The sequence below is a fragment of the Crocodylus porosus genome, unplaced genomic scaffold, assembly GCF_001723895.1.
Source record: "Crocodylus porosus isolate Cpor-Errol unplaced genomic scaffold, CroPor_comp1, whole genome shotgun sequence".
Lineage (NCBI taxonomy): Eukaryota > Metazoa > Chordata > Crocodylia > Crocodylidae > Crocodylus > Crocodylus porosus.
Genome location: NW_017728943.1, coordinates 13684662 through 13712077, shown reverse-complemented (window position 1 = coordinate 13712077; position 27416 = coordinate 13684662). Strand labels below are relative to the sequence as shown.

Below are 27416 nucleotides of genomic sequence, written 5' to 3'. Positions count from 1 at the left end.
CATTGCGATGACTTTGCTCTCTTTCACAGTACTCCTTCCCTCTCCATCCTATAAAGATTATGAGGGCAGTTCTGTCTTGTGCAGAGGCAGAAAAAACTGGGAAGGATATGCAGCATCTTTTTTCACTGAAGGATTGTGTTGGTCCTCCTGGAATGTTATGTTGGGGAAAGAATTTCTGTTGATGTTAGTGGGAGCCTTGCCTGGGCGAAGAGCTCTGGACTGGGTTCTGTGACCGTGACTTCAGTGGGAGCTGTGGGTAATTAGCATCTCAGGATCGTTCCCTGCAATGAGTGTTCTGGATAGATGTAGATTCCTGCTGGTATTCAGGGGATCCCTACTGCCTTGTAAAAAGAGCTCTTGCTGGAGAAGAGGTAAGTGTTGGGTCTGGTGTTGGCTGGATTTCAAGGTTCAGACTGGAAGCCATATCCAGAATAACGTTCAGATTTGACAGCACTGTTATCTTGCTGCCTTCTTGTGAAGTCTTCCACTGAAAGTAGTGGACATCCCATGACAATGGCTGCTGTTCTGCCATGTCCCATCTTGGATGGTAAGGCCTGTGAGAATGCTGCCAATTTCATGAGCTTCTTCAGTCCTCCATGCGACAGCCAGAGAAACAGTATATAATCTGAGTCCAAACCCATCAGGGCAGGATTAAAAACAGGGACTTGGATCCAACAGCTTTTCTAGCACTGTGATTTAAATAAGGGGTTCCCACCTGGGTCCTCTTTTGGTTTTTAAACTAGGTTTGATTGACAGGGTTTGAAGTTGACAACAAGCTTTTGGGGCCTGGAAGGCTCAGCCCAGCTCATTCCTTTGTTTTGTTTTTTTTAATGGGAACAGATTTGCTCCAGGTCTCTCCTTTGTGACATATGTGGGAGACAAGGAGGAAAGAGCAGAGCTGCAGAGGGACCTGAAAGCACCATGTCACTTCCAGGTCCTACTGACAACATATGAGGTACCACTCTCCCTACTCTCGGGACCAATCTGTTTCCAGCCAGGGAAAAAATTTCTTTGTCTCCATTATGAATAGCTTGTTTCATAATTTCACATTGGCAGTTTGGTCTGTTTTTAAACAGTTAAACGCATCCACTTGAGTCCAGTTGTGGTGAAAAGTCTCTCAGCTCTCTCTGTTCAGTTTCTCGGTCCTTTCCTCCTTGTTTCTGCCCTCCTTTTTCCTTGTTCTGGGGTGTCTTTTGTTTTCTTCACACCTCAGACTTGTTTGTCTTACCGTGCCCCATCCCAACCCCTTCACACCTGCTTTTCTCTCCCCCACCTTGTTCCTCCCCAGTTGTGGTTATGCACTGTGAGTACTTGGTATGAGAAGGCTGAAGGGGCTTTCACACTGGAGTGAGCTCAAGGAAACACAGCGTGTAGAAAGAAATAGATCTGGCTTGCATTTTTCCTTTCCCTTTGCTGGCACAGTGAGGACACTGTGTTTTGGAGAAGGACTTTGTCCTTACACAGCCCAAAGTCTTCTCCATTTTGAACCTGCAGGTGAGCAGGCTGCATTTGCATACTTGTGACATCAGCAAAGAATCCTGACACCGCACATTCATTGTGATAATTTATTTTGATGGCAGGGGGACGAGGAGAAATGGGATGTGGCAGGGATATTGAAAACTTTTGATTCTCAAATATGAGAAAAACCATCGTAGGAAAATGTGACAAAGGTGAAGAGACTGAGACAAATGTTTTTCCCAATGTAAAAGTCTTTCTTTAACATTGCTGGTTTTTTTAAATTGTATTTCAGATAAAACTATAGCCTGGGTAACTTGTGGTTATTTGAGAATCTCCGTGACATTGTCCATAAGAATAGGGTCAGGTTCAGCTACACTAATTACTTTCCATCTCCTAAATTCTTTCTACATTTTTGATTCCCACCCACTAACTGTCATGCTCCTCTCAAGAGGCAGCTGTTGTTTAAAGGGCTGGTGAAGTGATCCCTGTTTGGTTTATCTACCACTTTTCAGTACAGAAAATCCCAAAGAGCTTTGCTAACATAACTGACAGGTCATCTCACTTCGTTTGCAGATTTGCCTGAAAGATGCAACATTTCTAAAGTGGTGAGTTTACTTTTTAAATTATTCAGATTTGTTCAGTGAGCCTGTCGTCCTTTTCCTTGAGGTGCTTTCCTTTCAGACACTGTCTGTTTTACATGAGCTGTGGCTGCTCTTCAGCAAGCACATCTACACAAGATGCTGAATGCGCCGAAGACTAATTCTACGCCGAAGACTAATTCTACTGCACAGTAGTACAGCAGGCAAAAACCATGTTAATGTGGAGCAGATTTAGTCTAAGGCACATTAACGTAACTAAAAAAGTGTTCATGTGCACTAATGTGCAGCAGCGCTGATTACAGCACATTAACTTAATACCTGTTATTACAAATATAAACTTAATGGACCATAATTATGACACATTAATGAACATGTAGATGCACCTATTGGGCATGTCTATGCAAGACGCTACTGCGCGGTAGCCTGTTGTTACTGCACAGTAGCATTGGCAGGCACTAACCATGATGCACTGCTACTGTGCAGTAGCATCTGAAAAAAAGTGTATGGGGACAGTACTGTGTAGTAACTGAAGTCTGCTGTTTGTGTAGATGTGGCCACTGAGTATCAGGACTTTGTTCCTGATCTATTTCAGTTAAAAAAAAATCTTTTCATTTTCAAGAGCGCTTCTGTGTTCTTCCAGCTTTCCTTGAATGAAACGGATGGTTTTCTAGCAAGGGCATAGAAATGCATTGTGTGCTTATCTTACATAACTGGCATGAAGTCAGGGAGTGTGTTCCATATTCAAGTCATCTCGTCCAGGGAGTCATCATCAGTAATGCCAGCAGAACAGAGTATGCAGAAGCCCAAAGTGTCACATTCTGGTCCATGTAGATCCACCATGTGGGTGGCTTAGGTTATAAGTATGAAATTGAGAAACCTGAACCATCTCCTGTGATGATCACTACAACCTCCTAACCTAAATTGTATTGCATGACATAGGCAGCCTGGAGGCTTGGAAGCAGTAACTCACTTTCTGACAGAATCTGTATTGTGTTTAGTGTTACGAATTAGTGGCAGTTATTCATATCATGATCAGAGAATTTAAAGCTGCATTTAAAACAGGAAGAGATTTCAATATCTTGTAATAAGGCTTACAGTAATAATGCCTTTAGTTATAAGTTCTGGAGACAGTCAAATCTAGTGAGAACTTCAGGAGTCAATCCCACAGGAGGCAGAGAACAAATTCCTTCTCCACCCTTTGTACCTCAATTCACAACTAGTCATCTGTGTTACAGGGTTTGATAAAAAATGGGGCATGGTAAGCATGTTATTTTTGTCCAAAAACTTCAATCTGGGTATATAACCAGGGAGAATTTTGGCACTGGATTTCTGACCCAGATACCTTGTTCCAGGTAGACCCAAACGCTCAGACTGACCACAACCTTTCTATTTGATAATAGGCCAATTTTATTGATACATAATGATAGCAGGTAAGAATAATACAAGCAATTCTATAGCTACCAATCTTAGGGCTATCATCAGTCAAGGTATTTTTGGCCAGGACGCGAGCTTCACTCTGAGGTTCTCTCTTGAATGTCAGATGTCAGCAGCCTGGAGGTTGGAAGCTGAGGCTGCCCCTCTCCACTCCCTGGGTTGGATGAGACAGGTTGGTGGTATGCCGTCTGTCCATGGTGCCTTGGATTCCCATCTCAGGGACCCTTTGTTGCCCTGAAATCCCTTCTTTTGTATTCTTTTTCCCCTCCTGGTGACTCTTCATCTATGGGCATCACTGATAGGTCTTTCTACGGTCATCATACTGTCAATGTTCTGTCCTGTCAGCATATTTCTTTGTTTCACAAGCCCATCACATGCACACATCTAATTTGGGCTTTACTGATGTCCTCCTAATTTGGTCTGTTTCCAAAACCAGAGAGCTCAAGGGCTCTGGACTTGAGCACTGTGAGCTGGAGCCACCTTATCTCATGTTATGGAACAGTGTGGTACATGCCTACAATTTCCCAGTCTGTGCGTCTGCCTTGAAGGCTGTAAGACTGTGCGACAACCAGGCTTTTAAAAATCAATTAACCCTTTGCCCTTGCCCTGAACCATTGTTCTAATGCATATCTACTTTACCTTTAGGCAAATTCCCAAAAATAAGCCTCTAAATACCATTTTCTGGCCATCACACTTCACCTCAAAAGTTTAATGCTTCAGAGAGTTTTGAGTGTTATAAAAGAGGAGATGAGAATGGAAAACTTTTTACAACCTTGCATGCAGAGATTATTTGAACGCATCCAGTATAAGTACAGGAAAGTATGCACTAGAATGGCAAACTGTAGATGAAGATCTTATTCCACACCCCTTCTTGCAGCTTGGATTTTGGTTTTCAGTCCAGGGCTGTTTTCAGCACAGAGAGAGAGAGGGGTCACAGACAGTGCCCTTTGTATCTTGGCCAAAATTGCTTGTTTGAGTTTAATTGAGAGCTGTCTTTTCTGTTTGGTTTTTTTTTACAGCTTTAATTGGGCTGCTCTAGTTGTGGATGAAGCGCACAGACTGAAAAACCAGAACTCCCTGCTGCATAAGACACTTTCTGAGGTGAATAAATTCATCAGTGTTGAATAATTTCATGGATTGTTCTTGCTTTTCAAGGAAATAAGATTAGAATTTATCTTTCCACTATCCCTCAGTGTATGTCAGTCTTTTGGCCTGATCCAGTCCCCAGCCAAGACAATGGACAGACTTCCCCTGTCTTTCATGACAGATGGCTTGGAGCTTTCTGTCCATGTGGTGAGAGGGAACCCTCTGTCTAGAATTTGTGTCACATTCTGATTAATATTAGTGCTTTGGAGGTTTGAGCAATTTCAGAGAGAGACTTTAAACAATGCAAGACTCAATCACATCCCTATGGCTTCTGTGATGTGAGCATGTTTCTGACTAACTCAGGAAGATAGCATTTCTTTTTAAATGCCTTTTTTTACTTCAGGGTTCACAAATAAAGTCAGCTACCAGATGGTAAGCGGAGTTGGCAGCAAAAAGTACGGATGGAGACAAACAGCTTAAAGTAGTGGAAGAACAGGTTAGGGATTTCTTAGAGGTGCTAGAGGCTTTCAGGTTGCAAGGGCAGATGGGATATGGCCTAGGGTACTAAAGGAAATGGTTGAGGTAATTTCAGAGCCACTGGCTATCTTTTTTGAGGATTTGTATAGGTTGGGTGACGTTCCAGATCATTGGAAAAAGGCAAATATATAAAGCTCATGCTTAAGAAAGACAAGAAGGAGGATCTGGGGAACTACAGACCAGTCAGCCTGATCTTGATACCAGGAAAGATCATGGAGCAGGTCTTCAAGGAATTTGTTGGGAAGCCTCTAGAGGAGAACTGAGTGATTAGGAACAGCCAGCATGAATTTGCCAAGGACAAATCATACCTGACTAACTTGATTTTTTTATGATATGGTGACAAGCTGTGTGGATGGGAGAAAAGCCATGCATGTGATACTAGGGCTTTAACAAGGTTTTTGATACTGTATTTCACAACATTCTCATTAATAAACTAAAAAATTACCGACTAAACAAAAGTACTGTAAGGAGGATACAAAACGGGTTGAATCATTGTGCTGAACAAGTAGTGATCAATTGTTCAATGTCTGGTTGGAAGGAGCTATCAAGTGGGGTTCCCCAGGGGTTTGTCCTAGGTCTGGTGTTGTTTAATACCTTCATTAATGATTTGGATGATGATGAAATTTGCAGATGATACCAAGTTGGGTGAGGTTGCAAATACTCTGAAGGGAAAGGCTAGGATACAGAATGAACTGGAGAAATGGTCTGAAATCCATCAGATGAAATTCAACAAGGACAAGTGTAAAGTTCTGCACTTGGTGTCACAGGCTGACTAGGCACTGTGAGTGTATCAGCTGTGAGGCTGCTCAGTTTGGGATCGAGGAGGTGAGTCAGGAGTGAAGTAAAGGCAAATTTACTTATAGCTTAGCATACAACAATTAACAGAAAGGTTAATGTGACAAGCAGATAGTACAGTAATAAAGAGCTAATAGTGAATGATAACAACAGATAGACAGAATTCCCACATGGGGTTGGCAACTTATCGGCAGTCCCTCTATGCCAGGTACGCGCCAGGTTGTTCCAGCGAAGTCAGACATCCCTGATCAACGCTGTCCAAGGGGTCACCAGGAAGGCCCCTTGGTCAGGATCCGGTCCTCAGTCACACTGGGAATCCGGGGTCCAGGCTTGGTACAGCGATGGTCCTTTTGTCCCATCCTTCTAACTGGTCACTTGACATGCACGTTCCTTTATTCCTTATCTTATGCTAATCTGTTGGCTTTAGAGCCACTCACAGCCTTGCCCTAAAGCTGTTACCCTGTGGGATCAAAAGGTGCTAGAAATTATCATGAAAGGTTACCACCCAAACTCAGGTTCACCCAATAAGCAAATTACACCACATTACTTTGAGGTTTGAAATTAGCATTACTCTGCCCTTAGTTTCTTATTCCTGGATTCCTTGGAACGTGCTAATTATATTAGGTGGTCAGATCTTGTTATGGCTTGACCTTTAAAAAACCTGTTAGATCAGCTAATCTTGTAGCTCTGCTTATTTTTGGGGCTCAGTGGTCCCATGATCAGTGCAAACAGTTAGATTCAACACTTTGGTTAAATTGTGACACACAAATTCCACTTGCAGGTTGCAAATTTACCTGCTTTGCATTAGTTAATCTTAACTTAATCTTCCAAGGGAAGTGGTGCTGGCTTCTACCCTGGGGATCTTTAAGAGGAGGCTAGATGTACACCTTGCTGGGGTTGTTTGACCCCAGTACTCTTTCCTGCCATGGCAGGGTGTCGGACTCGATGATCTGCTCAGGTCCCTTCCAACCCTAGAAACTATGAAACTGCTTAGACAATTACCAGATGCTTCCAAGAGCATATATTTTTTGATTTAACCCTTCTGGTTCTGGCTGCCATAACTTGGGACAGAATAATTGCATGTATAAATACAGACAAGAGTATGATTGGCTTGGCTGCAATACTGCAGAAAAGAACTGGAGGATTAAAGTGGACCATATGCTAAATACAAGTCAACAATGTGCTCTTGTTGCCAAAAAAAAAAAAAAAAGCCAACAGAATCCTGGGTTGTATTAACAGGGTTGCCTCTTGCAGATTATTTTGCTTTATTCAGGACTGGTGAGGCTTCACCTGGAGTACTGTGTCCAGTTTTGGGTCCCACACTTCAAGAAAGATATAGGTACATCAGGAAATCTAGCATACAATGACAAAAATGATTAGGGACTTGGGAATCATGAAGAGCAAGAGCAGGTTGAACAGACACTGGACTGGAATGGTTTAGTCAGGGATGATTCTTCCTTGAGCAGGGGCCTGGACTAGATGACTGCATGAGGTGTCTTCCAGCCCTGTTTTCTTATGAATTTGTGTGCAAATCGGGAGAGTCTTATCTAGTGATTGGTGCAAAAAGCCACGAGTCACAACTCTTTAACTTTGTTTCCCAGATCTTGCTGTGGGACCTTGGTTAAGTCACATGTCATTGCTGAAGTCAATACAGTTTGCCTGGATTTATCTAGTATTCCAGGTTAGAATTTGCCCCGTTATGAGAACTGTGAACATTCAAGACTTGAATATGCCCAGTATTTCCTGAATATTTGATTTTAGTACAGGAGTGTTCACTCATCGTAGAATTGTACAAAAAGAGGGTTGGAAGGGACCTGAGAAGTTCATCTAGTCCAATCCCTTGCTCAAAGCAGGACCATCCCCCACTAGGTCATTATAATCAGGGCTTTGTCGAGCTAAGCCTTAAAAACCTCCAAGGATAGAGTTTCATGTCAACAAATAAGCCTAATCACACCTTCATTCTGCTCACATGTTCCTGTTACTGAACGTCTGGGAGTTTTCTGTTGCATTAAGTGTATGACAGTGTTAACTGTATTCCTCAAATGTTGGTATAGCAGGGGCTTCTGAAAATAGCAAAGTGCAAATAAAGACTAACACTGTTAGAGCCATTCAGAAAATGGGGGGAAGAGGGCAAACTATGTAATTTGCTCTCAGCATTTTTTTGTCCTAGAATTTTTGAACCAGCTCATGTTATTTTGCATTACATGTGTTGTACTTGACATAGAATAGTCATGTCTAGTTTGACAGATCAGTGTTATAATGGCACCATCTTTGAGTTTTGTTTTCACTTTCCTTAAGCCTGCATTTGTTGCACTGTTGTGATTCCATTCACTTTAATGGAATTGCTTCTGATCACAGTGGAGTGGAGTGGGGCGAGTGGAGAATCTCTTTGCTGGTGACTCCAGCCCTTGTATCTGCTGGCTTTCAGAGAGGGCAGAGAGTTCTGCAGTGTTCCTCTACTAATTGCCAGATTTTTAGTTGTGTGAAGAATAGTGCATTAGCAGCTTTGTGTGTTGTTCCTTTTCTAAACACATATAACATCATTTTCCGTTGCCTTTGCTTGCTTCAGTTTTCAGTGAGTTTCAGTCTCCTGCTCACAGGCACTCCTATTCAGAACAGTCTCCAGGAGCTGTACTCCCTACTCAGTTTTATTGAACCTGACATCTTCCCTAAAGACCAAGTGGATGAGTTTGTTCAGTATTACCATGAGATCGAAACAGAGAGAAAGCCAGGTAAGCAGCGAGCCATAAAATACTCTGCTTCTAAGTCAGGAAGATATTTAGCCATCTTGCAAGGTGTTGTGAGCTACCATTAATGTTCATAAACAGAAATGAAGTGTGAGATGGATTACTTGCATTCACTGATTACAACTTTTCCCTCCCCATGCAGCCAAAGAACTACACAGTCTCCTGCAACCCTTTTTACTCAGGCGGGTGAAAGCTGAAGTTGCTGCAGATCTACCTAAGAAGGTAGAAGTAGTACTATATCATGGGATGTCAGCCCTGCAGAGAAAATACTACAAGGCCGTTCTGATGAAAGACCTAGGTAACAAGGGAATTTGGGACCTGTTGGTGTGATTAATAGCAAAATCAATTCCCTCTTATAAATCCAGGTACTGTTGTATTGAAAAGGGGGATGCATTAGCCAATAGTAAAATGCCCTGAATGAATAGGGTGAGTTCAATCTTCGGATGCCCTTTAGATGAGCAAGCAGTATTAACCCCTGGGATCAATCTGAGCCTCAGCGTTTGGATCCTTATACAAAAACTTCCAGAGCTGTGAGCAGTTTGGACCTATGATTTTTGGTTTGGTCCAGTATAAGAGCCAGCCATTGCATCTGGATCTGACTCTGGACTGTTCCACAGCTTGGGTGTGGTCAGTCCTAAAGTTCTTGTTTGGGCCAACCTTTCAATAAATTGCAATTCAAGATCTCAAGAAATATCTTCTTTTCACCTGTTAAGCTATCCTTCATCTGTGTTTTTTGACACCCAGCCAAATGCTCAGACCATTCACTGTTGTAACACATCTCTCTCACTTTTCATAGATAAGCAGTCATTAGGGACACACTGCTGATACTGAATTACACCCAGATGTTGTTACCTAATACTGATGTCCTGCTCTCTCATATGTGAACATCCCATTACACACTCTGTGGATGTGCATGTGTCTGTCAGGATGGTGTATTAGTGAAAAGGTGGAGATACTGTGGTACACCCAGGGCTGTGCAGAAGGCTCAGCTCATCATAGAAACATAGGGTTGGACCTTGGGAGGTCTTCTAGTCCAGTCCCCTGCTGAAGGCAGACAAATGCTTGTGTAACCTCCCCTTAAATGCTTCCAAGGATGGAGCCTTCACCACCTCTCTAGGTGATCTGTTCCAGTACTGGCCCACCCTTGTGAGAAGAAATAATCCCAGTTCTTTCTTTTTTTTCTCATGAGTCACGTTCTCTAGACCTCTAATCAATGTTGTTGCTCTCGTCCTGTGATACTGCTTTGTGCATGTGCATCAGAGAGATGGTCACAGGATCAGGGAGACCTTCTGTGCCAATCTTCTGGGCAGAGTGAAAGTGTACTAGCCCCAGACCATCCTTCCCACTCCCAGCTTCATTCATCCATCTCCCCCTTGCAGGTTCCCCAAAGCCCTGCTGAGCTCCTTGTGTCCCCATAAATCCCTGAGGACTCCCTCACAATACCATTCGCTCTCCTGGCTGTCACCTTTCTTATCTCCCCGTGCCTGGGAGCTGAGACAACAGGACTGAGACCTGAAGGGTTTTCCTCAAAGCTCAGCAAAGCTTCCCATACCCTTGGAGAGCTTACATCTTCCTCATCCTTCTGCCCCGCTCCCAGCTTGGTTACTGGCCCTTCTGAGCAGAACTCTTACCTCATGTCTCAGTTGTGCATTGGGTTTCCTTGGAAGAGGCAGCCGAGTTATACCCAATAACTGCAGCTTCACTGTGTTAATTTGGGCAGTTTTAAATTCATGGGCCATTATAAAAATGTCATTAAGGGCTCAGGTTCTTCAGGAGAGTCCAGAAATAAAGTGGTCAGACAAGGGAAGAAATTTCCATTGCTGTCTCATTTTCAAATGTTTCCTTTGCCGAAGTGAGCAAATATTTGATTGAAAGTATGACAGGAAATTCCATTGGTCTTTGAAGAGGGAGAATGTTAAATGCAGAGCCTAAATTCAAACACTCAGTTGGACTAAACAGCAAATAATTCCAGTCACTGCTGTTACAAAGTCTCAGAGATGTTGCTGAACTGGTTTGCCATTTAATTTTTTCTTTCCCGGTTTCAGATGCATTTGAAAACGAAGCAGGGAGGAAAGTTAAACTTCAGAACATTTTAATTCAGCTTCGGAAATGTGTGGCCCACCCGTACCTGTTCAATGGTGAGAGAGGCCTCCTCTGTCTCTGACATGAAACCAAGTGTTTTTTAGCAGATGAATCAAGTTTCTTCAAATATGGTAGTTTTCTTTGATGCTTAGAAGTTGAGCGAAACCCCTGTCTTGTGCTGCTGGACTGTAGTATGAAGAGATTCAGTTCATGTTAGCTGACTCAAAACAGTATAAAAAGAGAGAGGCAAGGATTTTTGTGGGTGGTATCTTTTACTGGGCAAACCGCATAGTTAGGATAGGTTTAGACAAACTTTCAAATGCAATGCACTGTATTCAAAAGCTTGTCTAAATCTGTCCCAACCATGCAATTGGTCCAGTAAAAGGTAACACCCACAAAAATCCTTGCCCCTCACATTTCCTGGACCATCATGGCTATAATATCACTCCAACACTCTAAAAAGGGGGCTGAGTTTTCAATCTTACCTCTATACATGTTTTGCTTACATATAGTAGAATCAGGATAATTTGTATCCAGGTGGTTCACATCCTACTTAGTTCACAGTAGGTTGCTGCAGTAAGAAAGAGCTGCTCAGTTGTTTGCCACAGCTTTTACTTCAAAGGATACTGCTTCTCCGCTCATTTGGAGATCAACAGCAGGTCCCACACAGCTGATCAGAGAAGTGGTACATTTTGATATAAGTCACAGCAAACAGCTGAAATGCCTCAGTGGTCCCACACAGATGTTCACTGCAGCTTTATATATCCCCAGCTGGTTTGCAATTCCTCACCTTCTCAGGAAACTAAGAATCTGGGATCTGCAAGTATTTGATTTCTGCTTCCAGTGTAATCACACTGTTTGTTTTTGTCATGAAATTGTGATTCTGGTGTTCCCAACAGACAGGAAAGCATCACCAGTTTAGAAGCAGGAATCTGGGTTATACCTAGGTCTGTTTGGCAGCAGCTGTGCAATACATTGTTGTAGGTGACGTCTGGGTAATTTGGGGGTGATCTTGGGATGTTAATTATTACTATAATATTAGCACTGCTTCTAAAACTCATTTTCATTCCAGGTGTTGAGCCAGAGCCCTTTGAAATTGGAGACCACCTCATCGAAGCCAGTGGCAAGCTGTGCCTGTTAGATAAACTCCTTTCTTTCTTATATGCTGGGTACGTTGTGTTACTGTGAAGACAGGAATACAGATAAGCCTTGTTGATAAAAACAGCCTCTTTTATTCATGGCTAATGCACACTATGAAATGAATGCTGTAGTTACTTAATGATGATTGGTGATAGTCCTAATTAGACTAATTAGAGTGTGGCAGCTGTGTTCGGAATGACAGAGAAAGCACAATGATTTAAAGCTTTTCTTTAAAGAACCCCCAAAACTGGCTCTTTCCCTACACTTATCCAACCAGCTGCCAAAGTTGGGCTGGGAATCCTGAGAGATCAACTGTTTTACATGATGTTCAAGGTGTCTGGTTTGATCATGGGTTCCCTGAGGGCAGACTGTCGCAGTGTTTCAGTTCCTTTGTGGCACTAGGCCTGTCTGGGCCTGGGAGGCAGAACCGTATCGTCAGAATGAAAAATAGCAATGTTGGTAAAAAAACCCCAAAACTTAGACAAGAAAAAGTCAGAATAAACACTCCGTAATTTGGGGATTCGAGTCTGGTCCCAGATTCTGGATCTGAACTTTGGAGGCTGCAGAATCTGTAACTGTTGTCTGAGACTATTTCACTACCTCCCAAAAGAAGGCTAAGCAAACTGGTACACGCTTCTGTTGGAAATTTCAAGCAGGTTGTGAGTGAATTACTCCCCCACCACTCATCGCAATACCAAACAAGGTCATCTCACCTGGCATGCAGTACTCTTCTGACAGCCTCCTCAGGCAGTGCTTGAAAAAGACAAGGCAAAGCAAAAGTGAAACTTCCAAAATGGCACCAGGGTTTCTCCAATATACAGCAACAAAGAGGGAAGAAATAGCAAGTGTGTCTGTTTCTGTGCCACAAGACTTATCAGGTCCTATGTGCCTTTTGAATACCATATATGATACTAGACAGCGTAAATGGACTTAAAGGGTCACCAGTGTATAAAGCCTAGAGCCCAGATCTGAGAATCAGGACCATTGAGTTCTGACCCCAGTTGTATCCTTGACTTGCAGTATCACCTCAGCAAGTCCTTTTACAGATGAGGAGACTCAGGTCTTACGATGCTTGGCTTAATTATACATCTTCATGAAATGAATACAAACTGTCTCTGCTTCTGCAAAGCACTACAAAATATACACTGAGGCTTATGATACCTTGCTTTATTTTGCAGTGGCCACCGTGTCTTGGTCTTTTCCCAGATGACTCAAATGCTTGATATTCTTCAAGACTACATGGACTACCGAGGTGAAATGCATGCGCTTTTGGAGCAAAGGGCTTGTCATAAATGATCCTATATCATCTACAGCTCTGCTGTCCTTTGCTGATCCTTGCATGACAGAGAAGGAACAGTCATGACAGGACTTTTTTAATTAGCAGGCATTTTTGCGGGGGGTAGGAATCCAGAGCCCTGATTTCTGCTCTAGCAATGACTGCTTCTGTGAGTTAGTGTTGTCATCTGTAAAATAGGGCTGACAAACAAAGGTATTCTGAGATTCACTTTTCTACTGCATTGGACAGCTTATAAACCTGGTGCATGCAAGTCAGTGGTCACAGGACTGTGATGAAGCCGAGTGTTACTGAGTGCAGCACTTCTTTCAGGGATGTTGCAGCCACTTGCCCAAGGGCTTGAATTTAAATTAACACATCCTGATATTGTGGTAATACTGTGAGTATATGCTTCACACTACAGCATGATGTATTACACTTCACCCCATGCTCTCTCTAGTTGAGAAGGAACCTTGTGTTTTAGAACTTGGCCCTATGTTCTGGTCTTGGCTCTGCGATCCAAATCTGAATGGATTTGCACTCAGCAGCTACACTGAGTGTGTATTAACTAAAAGTCAAGCCACCTAGCTATGCTTAGCTAGTCTCCTTAGAAGCTCTGTTACTGCAAATGCAGGCAGGACCATTCCATATTTTAGCAACCAGATTTAATTACCAAAAGCATTCTTGACATATGAGACATTTTCTTTTGTTGGCACTTACCTGGCTTAGAGCTCACTGAGCCTTTCCCATGAAACAACCTTTTGTTTTGTATTTATGGTAGTAGACAGCTAAGGCTGCATTTGAACACCAAGTAGGGGTCAAATCCTGGAGTTCTCACTCAGGCAAAACTCTCATTCAAGCCAGTGGGAGTTTGCTTGAGAGCGGCCTGTATGTACTGGTCCATAACCTGGTGCTAGTGGCCCAAAGGGACCTGGTCTGCAACAGGCCAGTGCACCACCACTTTTCTGCATTGGCTTTGGATTTCTCCATTCTGTTTCCAAGCAGCAATTTCAAAGCTAAGAGTCTTTGGTTCCATTTTTCAGCTCTACTCCCCTCTATACATAGTAAATCTGGAGAAGCACCGGCAAGGTTAGGTAGTTATTTTGATTTACACCAGTGTTACTGGAGCAGACACTGGCCCCCTGGTTCTGAGGTGGGAACAGAGCTAGAAACTATGAGTGGAACAACGCAGTAGGAGAGTAGGAGGACATCAACTACAGGAGGGCTGCCATGGTGAGTTCTGTGGAGAGCCCAGAAAACCCTGAGGTGTGGGGTGGGGATGGGGAGAGGAGCTCATGAATTGGGGAAGCAATGGAGAGGAGAAAGTTGGGATGAGAGGGGCTGGCAAAAATGAAAGCACCATGCAGGGGAATAGAGTCAGAACAGCAGTGTCTTCAGCATCTGCCATTTTTGTCTGTTTGGCAAGGCTACAGCTATGAGCGTTTGGATGGATCTGTAAGAGGAGAGGAGAGGCACCTTGCCATCAAGAACTTTGGTCAACAGCCCATCTTTGTTTTTTTGCTGAGCACCAGGGCAGGTAAGGAGAGGGATGGGGGAGGGACCAAACTGGAAGTTATACAGTCCCAGCCCCTCAGTGTCCTTTGGTTGTATGTAGGGACTTTGGGAAGGCCTCAACTCTGTGGAAAACATCAATTTTAATACTCAAGTGGGGACTTTAAAGGGAAGTAAAGCCAATATAGTTAACCATTTCATTTTTAAGGAAATATTGTTTATTCTGTAATAGAAGTGTTGTGGATTTTCTTCTAAAAAATTGCCCTGTTAGGTGGTGTGCATTGGCTATTGGCAATTCTTCATCCAGTGGGATGGAGTCTGAGTGGGAGTTTGAGTTCCCCACACGCCATCTCTTCAGCTGATGCCAAATGCACTGTTTATAGTGCAACCCAGCTGGTTCTTTTTTTATATACAGCTTCGTATGAAGGAGGTATTGTCCCACTGCCAGTTTAATCTTACAGAATATGACAACATTTATGTTGCACAGATGCCAGCCATGTGCCAGTAACAGACTGGTATGGATGTCTTCCACTCCTCAGTGCCATAGGTTGCAGAATGTCTCCTGGTGCTGTCCTATACATCTCTCCCACTCTTACCTCATAAACAGAACCCTTTGCAGACCTCCTTGCCTCCCTGCTCTCTATCCCAACAAAGATCCAGACTCTGCTCCTCTTGACATGTATGCAAGTCTTTTTCACTTTGTCCTCCCCGGGGCCTGAGCAATCCCTTCCCAAACTGGTCAGGCTCTTTACACCCTGAAAGTCAATCATTAGATCTGGTCAAACATCTGCCTCTCCATCCCTGCTCCAGTTAGTGGTGGAGAATTTCAGGGTATGATTGCCTCAGTTTGCAGGGAGGGTATGGACACTACAAACGAAGGTGTGTGGCATGGGTAGGAGGAAATGCTGCTCAGCATATCCCTGCTTTTTAGTTGCAGTACATGCCACCATTGAGAATAACTTTACATTTTTTTAGTTCACATTGTATTTCTGTTCCATGAAAGCTGTTACTTATAAAGAAAAACAAACAAACAAAAACGAGTGACTGGAAAACCTCAAAAGGTTTGCTGTGGATAAGTATCCAGACCCTCCACAGCCCTTGGACTGTAATCTTTGGGTGTGAGGTTTCCTTACATTTCTGTAGTATCATCACCAGAAATCCTTTCCAGGCTAAGGCCAGACCATGGGTTAGGGAGACCCTTTGGGTGGTTATTAAGTAGTCCAGACTGTAGTAGTTTGTCTTCCATCTGGAAAGTATCGTAGGATCTGTCTTGTGTTTAATAGCTTCAGCAAACCAGCCCTTTTATGTTAACGAGATCCAAGTCCTTTCTCTTCTTCATTGCAGTGGGTGCTACAGTCCCATTTGGGGTCTCTGTGGAAACCTAGAAACATAAAGAGTAAGGCATGAAGATATCGTTCAACAGACTGAGCAAAATTTTTGGATCCTTATAAAAGGACTCAAACTTAGCTTTGAGAGGAGGGTGGAACCTGAGTTTATTTTTATTTAGTCAGAACAGATTTAGTCTCTCCTAGCAAGCACCAATCTGCTCTCCCTCTTTTCTGTCGAGTATCACACATTACTGACAATCCCTTCTCTCTGGGCTCTTGGTTTCAGGTGGCGTCGGCATGAACCTGACAGCTGCAGATACTGTTATTTTTGTCGACAGTGATTTCAACCCACAAAATGACTTGCAGGCCATTGCAAGAGCTCACAGGATTGGTCAGAACAAGTGAGGAATGACTGCTATGCTCTGTATCATGCCCCCAACACCCGGTTGTTCCTTCCCATCCTCAGTGTTGCAGCCTCAGTGTTCACCTTCATATCTGCTGGCAGAAGCGAGCTAAGCAAATCACCCCTGGGAATGGTGGGTGGGAAGGGGGAGCCATTTGTCTTTGGCATGGTCCTGCCCTCCTATTTTGCTGAACCCATGCACTCCCCATCCTCCCTAGGCCTCCTGAGTCAGGAGCTCTGCAGTTGTGGAGGACTGGACTGGAGGCCAGCTGCTCTCTGCAGTGTCCCCTCCTCTTCCCTCTGGTTGCAGAGGGGTCAGGATTTCTCTATGCTGCTGTAAGCTGCTTGTAATGGGACTGGGCCAGGGGTGGCCTCACACTTTGGTCCCTTATCCTAAAGCAACATCAGCAGTTCAGCTGACTCTCTGACATTCTACCAGGCCTGTAAAAATTATCCGCCTGATTGGACGAGACACCGTGGAAGAAATAATCTACCGACGAGCGGTGTCCAAGCTCCGACTAACGAATGCCATTATCGAAGGGGGGCAGTTTGCTCTCAGAGCTCTCAAGTCTCAGGCAGCAGCAGACATGCAGGTAAAAAATGAGCCCACACTGCAGGGGATGCTAACAGCATTGGCCTTGTCTTTAGGGAGGACTGCATTAGAACCTAGGAGCTGGTAGCATCTCTGTCAGAGACCAAACCAAACTCAGATCAAAGCATCTGTGAAACTCAGAGGCAGGGAGGCCCTATTTTGAGCTCTGTTACCTGAGGCTGACGTTACCCCATCTGAAGGATGGGGCCCATTTTCTGCAGATGTTGTCTTTTCCTTTTATTTTTGTTATATTGGATATTTAGGAACATAGGACTGGAATGGGCTTCCTGGGCCATCAAGTTCAGTCCCTTGCATTTGCAGGCAACTGTTAATGAATTCCTAAAATTGCCGCTTTACTGACACAAAAGTACAAGGCACAATACCTAAAATACAAACAGCACGCTATGACAGTATAAAAGCAGAGGAGACAAGGGCACTGCTGTGCCCAACCACTGTAGGGAGAGGGAAGGAGTTGGTTAATAGATGCTCAGAACATTCTAGGAAAAGGACTACACCCCAGGCTACAGGAGACAAAAAAAACCCCTCCCCTTACAGTGTGTGCCTGACCTAGGAGAAATATTCCTTCCTAGCCCCAAATTGGGTGATGGGTTTGACCCTGAGTAGAAGAATAAGATCCTCCAGCCAGAAAACCTCTGAGCTTAACTATCAGCAGATGCATCATTACAATCCAGTCAGCACCCCCTAACATACTGCAACCTTAGCTGTAGCCGACATATCAGTGCTGCAGAGGAAGGCAAAAGAAATTGAGAGGTCTGTTGCATGTTCATTTACGTGGAAATTGAATCACCGCTTCTAACACCTGATCTGTTTTTCCCTGCTTCTCCCTGACAAGCATAACTGCCATGCCAGCATTTTGATGCCAAACCAAAACCTGGCTTATGTTTGCAAACTGTTCAGGCAGCCTCCTCCTGAGCAGGTGCTGTCTTCCAGGAATCCAGGGAATGACTTGTAGCTAGGAACCTAAGGCTGAGTTTGCCTCAAGCATTTTGAGCTTAGTCAGGTCCCAAAGTGAAACTGTAATGAGAGAGAAACCCTATGTGAAGTGAAACCAGGAAAAAATCTACAAGTGTGTGTTCCAGCCTTATGTCTGTCCTTCAAATCTTTCTGAACAGCAGTGGCTTCAGCAGGAGAGACATTGGTGTGAGCACACATCCGGGAATAGGTCCTGCTGGTACTTTGTTCCCAAGTGATTTCTGTGGAAATCCAAGCTTTTGCTTAACATTCAGAAAGTTTGGGGCTTTTTGGGTTACCCCTTGGATGTAATCACGGGCAGTGTTGTTTGTCTGAGTCTGTGAACTGTCTGACAGTGCACCTATTGTGCTAAATGGGTTTCATCTCTATTATTGACGGGGGTGTCCAGTGATCTGGTGTATAGCTGGTGAAGAGAGGAAAGAGGATACTGCCTGAGCTAGCATAAATACTTTGTCAGGTGATTTTAAGGAGCTAATTCCCCCCTCCAGTATCCTGCCAGCCTCTAAACTTAGAAACAGTATGCCTGGAATGGTATGAAAAGTGAGGGCAATAATGATGCATTTCTTCTTCTGTCTGTCCCAGCTGAGTGAAATCCTGAAGTTTGGTTTGGATAAATTGCTGTCCTCTGAGGGGACCAACATCCAGGAGGTGGACCTGGAAAACATCCTTGGAGAGACAAAAGAGGGAGCATGGATCACAGATATGGTGCTACCCAGCAAAGAAGAAAATGAGGAGCAAGATATGGAGAGTATGTTCAGTGATCTGAAGGTGCCCGGGCCACCCAGCAGTCTAGAAACTGTTAGAGAAAGCATTGAGGAGTTGCAATGGTATTCTGTGCAACTTTGCAGAGCAGAAAGATGGGTTTGTGGCTGTGATTTTATTTCTGGCTATTCCATGGATTGGATTTGTGTCCTATGATCACTACCTTTCTCTTTCCATGCCTCATTTCCCTGCCTAAAATGAGAACTATTTACCTCATGGGGTGGGTAATGCCAAATTCAGTAATGTCTCTGAAAGGCCTTGAGCCTCTTGAAGGAAAGTCATTAGAGAAAGATAAAGCTGTGCACTATTAATAAACTTTGGCTGCTTATAGACCTTTAAACCGCCCCCGCCAAAACAGCACTTTTCCAGAAGAAGTAACATGTTAATTGGACTTGGCGCCACAGCGTCTGTATAGATTGGGCACTTCAGCAGGATTTTTTGGCGCTTTTATCTAAAGCTGATTCAATGTCTGTAAGCAGCCTTTATACCTTTCCGTAGAACTACGTTAAGATGGCATTTAGGGTAGCGAGCCCATATCAGTAATATAAGGCTAAGGAATATCATACAGGTTTCTTAACTGTTAAACCAAACTCTTGAATCAGGCGGCACTATTGAACCACATGCTATAAGCACAGGATACTTTGTTAAGGCTACATTTTAAAGAAATCCAAACGTGAGTGTAACAAATGCAGACAGGGTACCCAAGCAACTTTTAATCTGCCCTGTTGTGATGCCAGTCAATACACATGCAGTTATGGGTCAGACTTTTTAGCATTTGTGGTCCAAAAGTAGATGAAAATTAATTTAAAGATATATTCCCCTGTAGAGCATCACTAAGAGTGTTATTGCTGAAAGATACAGCACAAAGTTTGAATCTTTGCTTAAAAGAACTCAGCCTCAACAAGAGCTGTGGCCTCCATGATTCTGTAAACACAGGGCCAGATAGAATGGGCATTGTGTCTCATTCAGGGGTTGCCAGTTGCCAGTCATTGGCACTCAGCAGTGTTTCTGTTGTAAACTTAAGGAGGAAGTGTAATTGCTCAGATCTCACTGCTGAGGAAAGGGCTGCCCTTATGAGCAGTCACTGTAGGTTGCCAGGGTTCCAGTTCATGCTTGGATAGCCCAAAACAAAGGGCTTGTCTTAACAGGGTTGACCAGGGGGCTGTATAGGCAGAGTTGCACTGGCAAAGCCCCTACTGGAGCAACTGTTTATTCTGGCCAGAGGTCTTTAGGAAGAGAGCTGTCTGCCATGTCTCTATCTTGCCTTTATAGCAATGTCAGCAAAAGGTATGATCTTTCTTTTAAGCATGCTCCTAACCAACATAACTGTGAGAGAAAAAAAATGTAAGTGCAGGCTGGTATAAATTCTACTTGAAAGTTCCAACTTGCTATGGGGTAAACACAAGTACTTGGGCAGAGATTATTTTTTTCTTGCCTCAGTGCAATACTTACACTTTTCCTTGCAAAACTATCTCAGCAATAGCCCCTTTCCCTCTTAGAAATGTCACTCATGTTACATTTGTTCTCACCACGTACCCATTATTATATACTTTTATCTTTTTTTTTAAGATCATATGTATCTATATGAAGGCAAAGATTATTCGAAAGAACCTAGCAGGGGAGACCAGAAAGCATTTGACCAGCTGTTGGATCTTCAGAAAGCTGTTCTGGAAGAGACCAGTAAAGAAGGGAGAGCCCTCCGAAACACAGCAAACGTAAGATGAAAGAAATAGAAGCATGCAGGGCTGCAAATTATTCATGGAAGATGAGGCAGATGGATTCACTTTTGTTTTATGTAAAACTTGCGGAGGAAATGCTTGAAGGCTCAGATGCAAACATTTTGAGGTTAACACTAGACTCTGGACTGGATGACTCAGAAGGTTTGATGATGGATCAGATAGTTGTGCCTAGGATAGTGGTTCAAATTTGGTCATGGGATCAAAAAGCATTTTGAGAATCTGATGTCTTGGTGACCTGTTTGAAATAGGTTTGAGAGTGTGAGACACTGCAGACAAGGGATTAGACAAGGATGAGACACCAGATACGATGGAACCTGATTAGAGATTAAGATGAGAAGTGTGCATTTCTTTAAGATTCCCCTCCTCCTCCAGGTCCTTCTAATGGGTCTTCGGGAAGTGCCCACCAAGAGGAAGCATGTGCTGAGCCCAGAGGAGCTGGAAGCCAGAAGGAGGAAACGACAGGAGGCAGCAGCAAAGAGAACAAAGCTCATAGAGGAGAAGAAAAGGAAGAAAGCAGAAGCTGACCACAAGAAAAAGTAGGATTATGCTTTGCCTACCACAAAGCAGTGTGGGGTGTGTACTAGTGGGTGCTGGTTGGGTCAGCATGACAGAAAAGTGTCAGAAAGCTACAAGCACTGTTCGCTCTTGCAGTTAACGGGGCATTCGAAATGTGGGTTGATGGAAGAGATGAAATTGGTATGTTGGTAGTTTATGAACCATGGTGCATTATATTTTGGAGAGAGTGCTGAAATTGCAAGACAAGGAGTTGTTGAAAGATTTTTAGCCCAATAGTACCATTTATTCTTGTCCCTAACATCCATTCCGACTTCTCTGGTTCTTTTGATGTCATGGAGGGGGACCTGTAAAAGCACATGAACTCTGAACATGCACAGACTTTTGGGGAGCTTGGAGTGAGAGCCCAATTTAGTTCAAATCAGTTTGGGTCTGTGCTGTGTGACTTGAGCCTGCATCTTAATTTCATCTCCATAATTCCTACATATGCCCCCTTGTACCATCCTGAACAGCTTGTTGCCCTCCTTTGGATTTACACTCTCCATATTCTTGCAAGTATGCCATTACAAGAGCCTCATCCCTCATTCTTAGCACCATAAATAGCAGCACTTCCAAATTCCATCCCAAATTTGGAGGGAGAGAGGAAGATTGTGACTCCAGATCTTAGTCTGAGCATTGTACCCTAAGAGCCTGCCTCCAGTGCATTGCAGTTGTAATTTAAAATGAAAGATATTTGGCCTTCTTTCTTTCATCTTCTTTGGTCTACCGTTAATTTCTCCTCATTGCAGGATGGCATGGTGGGAGACAAATCATTACAGGTCCCCCTGCCTCCCCTCAGAGGAAAGTGACACAGAGGAGGAATTTAAGGAGGGAGAAGATAAGCCAGATGTGGATTTGGATTACATAGACCCAGATCTGAATGCCATCAAGTACGTGATGGGTGATGTTACCCACCCCAGAGCAGAAGAGGAGGATGCCATCGTTGTCCACTGCATAGGTAGGGCTGGCAAGAACAAGAGCAGACTTCAGTAGTGGAGGGCTGAATTGTGCCTTCCAGCATGGCCGCTACATTGTTGAAGTGCAGCGGTGGCTGGGTGGTACTGGCTGGAAACCACCTGTCTGTATGATGTAGGTTAGGGCTGTGCGAAGATTCAGAGAGGATTCGGCCCATTTGGGGGCTGAATCTTCTAATCTGAATCGAATCGGGATACCTATTAATCTCTCTGAATCGAATTGGAAGCCTCTGAATTGATTTGGAGATTTGGCCATAGACTGTACAGGCAGGCACTAGGCAGCGCTGGCAGGAGCAGCTGGGGAAGCAACCGAACAAGGGCCAGCTTGAGCTGGTAGCCCTGGGAGAAGCTGTGGCTTGTCCGGCTGCTCCCCCTGCTGCCTCCCTGCCAGGACAAGGCATGCAGTGTTGGCAGCCCCAGGAGAAGCTACGGGGGCTAGGGGGAATGATCAAGAGCTGGGGGCTCAAACTGGGAACTGGGGAATCAAACTGGGAGCTGGGGGGAAAGTTCGTAAGTGAGTAGAGTCCTGGTCTTGTCTGTCAGCAGATTTACTAAGGCCCATCTGCCTTGGGTCTCATGCAGAAAGTTTCCTTCTCACCCAGCTGGGCTGGAAACAGACCTGTGAGGTTACACTTTGTAGATCATGCTGAAAGCTGAACAAACTCCCCACTGTTTCCTGAGCTGTCAAGCAGGGATTGTCTTCTAGGCTTACATTCTGTGTTTTCTGAGGCACAGATGGACTTTGGTTCATCTCCCACAGCGGTTTCTAACAATACTCACAGTGCTGGGTGAGAGGGGGTCTGTTCCCAGCAGAAGTCATTATTTGCATGGACTTGTTTGGGAATGTGTTCCTCCAGACACAGCCCCCTAGTGTAAGATAAAAGGAATCTAAATTGTAACTTTGCTGTAGATGATTCTGGCCGCTGGGGAAGAGGAGGCTTGTTTACAGCACTGGAGGTTCGTTCTGATCAGCCCAGGAAAATATATGAACTAGCAGGGAAGATGAAAGGTAAGAGAGAAAAGCCCAACCTTTGGCGCAGATCCTCAAAGACGTTTAGTTACCTAACTCTCATTAATTCCCACGGGAGTTAGGCACACCAAAGTATTGGCAAATTAGGGACTTCCATACATGAAACTTTTCTTTGCATCTGGATCTTTCTGTGTCTGGCATCAGAAGGGATAATGCAGGAAGACCCTTTGCCTAGACTTCTGCGTTTGGGGTCAAAGAATTCTCCATGGAAGTCTGTCCTTTGTGATATATTCCCCAGGGAAATATCTGCTTCTTTAGTCAAGGGATTTCTTCTTGGATTAAGACAGTATCCTAAGTCTGTAGTTCATATGCCTAAATGCTTTGAAAAGTAGGTGCTGGGCTTCATCTCACTGAGCCACTATGTGCGCCTATACAATCATAAATTTAAGCCATGTTAAATCACTGATGAAGAACACGTGCATCTTAATGGAGACTGATTATTTTTCAACAAAGGATTTATTCTTGTACTATTCTGTTTCCTGACACTTCTTTCAGTCTTTTTTTCTGTTTCACTACTCCATTTGAAGAAAATTATGGAGGATAGGGGAAGAGCTGACATGCCTATGTGACTGGTATTAAGGGCAATTGCATACAAGAGTGCAAAACAGCAGTGGCACATGTATTGTTAGGCAGACTTACCATGGTTCTCTGTGGGATTGAATGTCTTATTGTGTTCTGTTTTTTTGGACAGACCTGGCCTTGGGAGGAACCCTCTTATTCCCCATTGATGATAAAGAATCCAGAAATAAAGGACAGGACTTGGTAACTATAAAAACCCCCTTTGATATTCTCTTAACTGAAATATTTTTGAAACAATGCAAAGTGGATGCTGTGTCTTCCTCAGAATAACTATGATCCCGAACAGAGTAGGACTGGGTTGAAAAAAAAGATAAAAGACAGCAAAGAAAGAAAGAAAGCACAAGCATTTTGGGCCTATAAAGCAGTTAAAGCAGTTGTTTTCTAGCAGCTCTCTGTGTCTGTTGTCAGCTTGTCTCCATCCCATATTTTTTTTTGCTAGTTGGCCCTGATTGTAGCACAGCACCGGGATTGCTCCAACAACTTGTCTGGCATTAAGCTGTCTGCTTTGGAAAAGGGCTTGAAGAAGATTTATTTAACAGCCAAGAAAAGGAATGGTAAGCATATATGCATCTATCTACCCATGCCATTAGCAGGGGATATGCCACAAGAACCACACATGAAATTCCACCTCAGGATTCTGGGCAGGGTCACAGAGGGGATGGTCTAACAGGCCTTTTCCATCTCATTTGCTGCTGTCACCTCAAAGAAAATGAGACACAGATTTATTCACTGGAAGTGGAACATTATGTTCCAAGGCATCTCTGCAGTCATTGAGTGTAGTATTTATTCCACATCCTTTTTTTTTTTAATGCCTCAGGCTTCAAAGAACTTTTCCAATCTCTTTCTCTTTCTCTCTCTCTCTGCCAGCAAGTGTCCATCTCCCACGTATCGGACATGCAACAAAGGGTTTTAACTGGTACGGTACCGAGCGGCTCATCCAAAAATATTTGGCTGTAAGGGGTATCCCCACTTTTGTGTATCTTTTTAAGCGTATTTGACTTGGCTCAAAGTCAGAGTAACTTGTTTATACAAATCCAGGTTGTTCATTGAAAGATCTTGGTGGATCCAGTGTGGGTATCATGCACTGACATTTCAGTTTAAAATAGCATGAATCTGAAATCTAATTTTACACTCATTCAGATAGAATCCTGAGCACTCAGGTGGTGACGATGCTGATGTTTGTCCGTATGACTCCATGCATCTGTCAGTATGTGTTTGGACCAGTGCCTGGCTGTCTGCTAACAATCATGGGGCTGCTTGCAACATGCCAAGTTCATAGTGAAGTTTTAGGCTTTGACCAAACTGGCCCAGATGCCAACAAAATGAACAGATTAAGAAGAAAGCACAAGCATGCTTCATTGACCAGACCCAGTGCATTCCTCCCAGCTTGCCAAGAATAGGAAGTGTTCAGACTGTTTCTGCCATTTCTCAGGGCAGAAATGCACCTGCTGTATAGAGCCACAGTCAGCAATATAGAGAGAGAGATTAAAACTTAGAAAGTTGGCCAGTATAACCCCACCTTCCTTACTGATGCCATTGCTAGATGTTTTGCCTGAAATGTTGCAGTATTCCTTGACCATTTTCATTAGATACTACTTCCCAAGGAATAAGGCCTCTTCCTCCTTTTCACAACCGTCTACATCTTCTGTGATGATCTCCAAGCCATGAAGACCCTGTGAATCACTGAGAAATGGGCACAAAGATCTCAAGGCTTTTTCAGAATTGCATATACAGCCAGCCTGTATTTAGGTAGCTTCTTTGAAGCACATACAAAGCCACTGTGTGTCTTTGTGTCACCCTACCTCTGTAGTTCTGTTTTTTATATTGCCGGTGGATGTGAGCTGGAATAATACTACTACAAGGTTTAGTGGGTCTGGGATGCTGGCTTGGACCTGTCTTTAGTTTTTTTAAGTTGGAAAATTTTAAACTTTCATGATAGCCCAATTATTAACCCTTGTTTGAAGCAATAATTTTCCATTATTCCCAGGGTTTGCCATGCAGTTGTGGCTTGATCTTTGTTCACAGACTTCCTCTGTTGTTTCATTGATTTTTGGTTGGTTGGTTGGTTTTTTGCTAACCTGTTACTGTGCGCTTGAGGCAGAGGGGTTTGTATGTAAACTCCTCTGTGATGATAAGGAAGGCATGTGCAGTGAACACTCTGGGCACACGTGCTCTGGTTCCTAAAAAAAAATCAGTTTTTGATATTTACTAAAATAAAGAGTTTAAGGTGGAGTTGGTAGCATAGTCGTATGCTTATAATCAAGCAGTTTCTTTCTAACCACCGCCCTTGGCAAAGACATATGATTTTGCCTGCATTTGAGATGATCTTTGTGAAGGACACCTGTCCTTCTCCCTCAAACTGCTGCTTTGTGGTATACTTCTTGAATTGTTGCAGCTGTTGGGCAAACGAGGTCCCTTTTCCTATCCTTGGGGCTGACTGGAAGGCCCCCGGACCCTTGGATCCAATATATAATGGGTTTGAATGCAAACTTGTTTTACTGTTGGATTTGCTGTGTGTGGCACAACAGAGCTGTTGCATGTAAAGCTTTCAACACCATGCAACATACTTGCTTGGTAAAATCAGTTAGCAGTAACTGATTGTATCCCTAACAGATGATTCAGTTTGAGAGATTTTGAGGAGAAACCCAATTGTGGGGGGCAGGGGGGAGATGTTCAGCTTCTCAAAGGAATTGCACCACAACTAATGGAAAGCATGTCTTTAAATAGCTAACTGCTCATATACATTCTGTGTGGCTGTATTCCTGACTGTCATAGCAGCATCTGATGGCTCTCAGTGATTCATAGATACGTAGATGTTAGGGTTTCATAGATTTTCATAGCTTTTCCATAGACATTTGGGCTGGAAGGGATCCCGGAGGATCATCGAATCCAGCCCCCCCGCCCCAGGGGCAGGAAGTCATCAGGGATCATAGGATCCCAGCAAGATAAGCATCCAAATGTGTCTTGAAGGCATTCAAAGTGGGTGCTTGAACCGCCTCGGGCGGCAGTCTATTCCAGACCTTGGGGGTTAGGACAGTAAAGACATTCTTTCTTATGTCCAGCCTGAATCGGTCACAGTGGAGTTTGTGACCGTTTGATCTTGTCATCCCTTGGGGCGCTCTGGTGAACAGATGTTCTCCCAGATCCTGATGAGCACCCTGATAAACTTCTAGGTGGCCATCAGATCACCCCTGAGCCTGTACTTTCCCAGGCTGAAGAGCCCCATTGCTTTCAGCCTCTCATCATAAGGTCTGTTTTCCTGACCTCTGATCATGCACGTGGCTCTCGTCTGCACCCTCTCAAGCTTCTCCACATCCCTTTTGAATTATGGAGCCCAAAACTGGATGCAGTACTCCAGCTGCGGCCTCACCAAGGCTGAGTACAGTGGGAGAGTGACGTCCCGGGATCTGCTTGAGAAGCATCTGTGGATGCAAGCCAGCATTTTGCTCACTTTGAGGTCTCTTTGAGAGTCACTTTGAGATCACTTTGAGGTCTCTACCAAGTCCCTTTAAGGATACTGCCCTCAAGCCTGGTTCCAAAACCAGTATCCACATGGACTAGCACTTTTCTCTGGGCATAGTCTGGTTGCAGTAAAAGTAGACAGGTGTATATATGTGTGTGCATACTTTCTTTCTCTGTCTCTCTCTCTCTTGCTGTCTCAATATTGAAAGATGCCCAGAGGCTGTGATCACTTCTGATTTCCATGAAAGTCAGTGGAAGGTGGCAGGTGCTCAGCATCTCAGAATCGGGCTGCTTAGGATGACACTTGGAAACTCTTATGGGAACAGCGCTTCCTTATGG

General features: G+C 43.9%; 1 protein-coding gene across 2 annotated transcripts in view; it reads left to right on the top strand.

Moving 5' to 3' along the window:
• The window catches only part of CHD1L (chromodomain helicase DNA binding protein 1 like), a 30706-nt gene extending 4859 nt beyond the window's left edge, over positions 1 to 25847 (top strand). For both annotated transcript variants that reach the window (XM_019548746.1, XM_019548745.1), the window contains exons 4-23: positions 841 to 955; positions 2032 to 2063; positions 4511 to 4592; positions 8479 to 8641; positions 8799 to 8954; positions 10702 to 10794; positions 11811 to 11907; positions 13057 to 13130; positions 14578 to 14688; positions 16278 to 16392; positions 16834 to 16987; positions 18562 to 18727; positions 20311 to 20456; positions 20853 to 21016; positions 21782 to 21990; positions 22917 to 23015; positions 23728 to 23798; positions 24055 to 24169; positions 24483 to 24591; positions 25205 to 25847. In XM_019548746.1, the coding sequence (XP_019404291.1) occupies positions 841 to 955; positions 2032 to 2063; positions 4511 to 4592; positions 8479 to 8641; positions 8799 to 8954; positions 10702 to 10794; positions 11811 to 11907; positions 13057 to 13130; positions 14578 to 14688; positions 16278 to 16392; positions 16834 to 16987; positions 18562 to 18727; positions 20311 to 20456; positions 20853 to 21016; positions 21782 to 21990; positions 22917 to 23015; positions 23728 to 23798; positions 24055 to 24169; positions 24483 to 24591; positions 25205 to 25283 (2350 nt within the window). In that variant the 3' untranslated portion in view covers positions 25284 to 25847. The remainder of the gene's footprint in view (positions 1 to 840; positions 956 to 2031; positions 2064 to 4510; positions 4593 to 8478; positions 8642 to 8798; positions 8955 to 10701; positions 10795 to 11810; positions 11908 to 13056; positions 13131 to 14577; positions 14689 to 16277; positions 16393 to 16833; positions 16988 to 18561; positions 18728 to 20310; positions 20457 to 20852; positions 21017 to 21781; positions 21991 to 22916; positions 23016 to 23727; positions 23799 to 24054; positions 24170 to 24482; positions 24592 to 25204) is intronic.
• The last annotated feature ends 1569 nt before the right edge of the window (positions 25848 to 27416 follow it).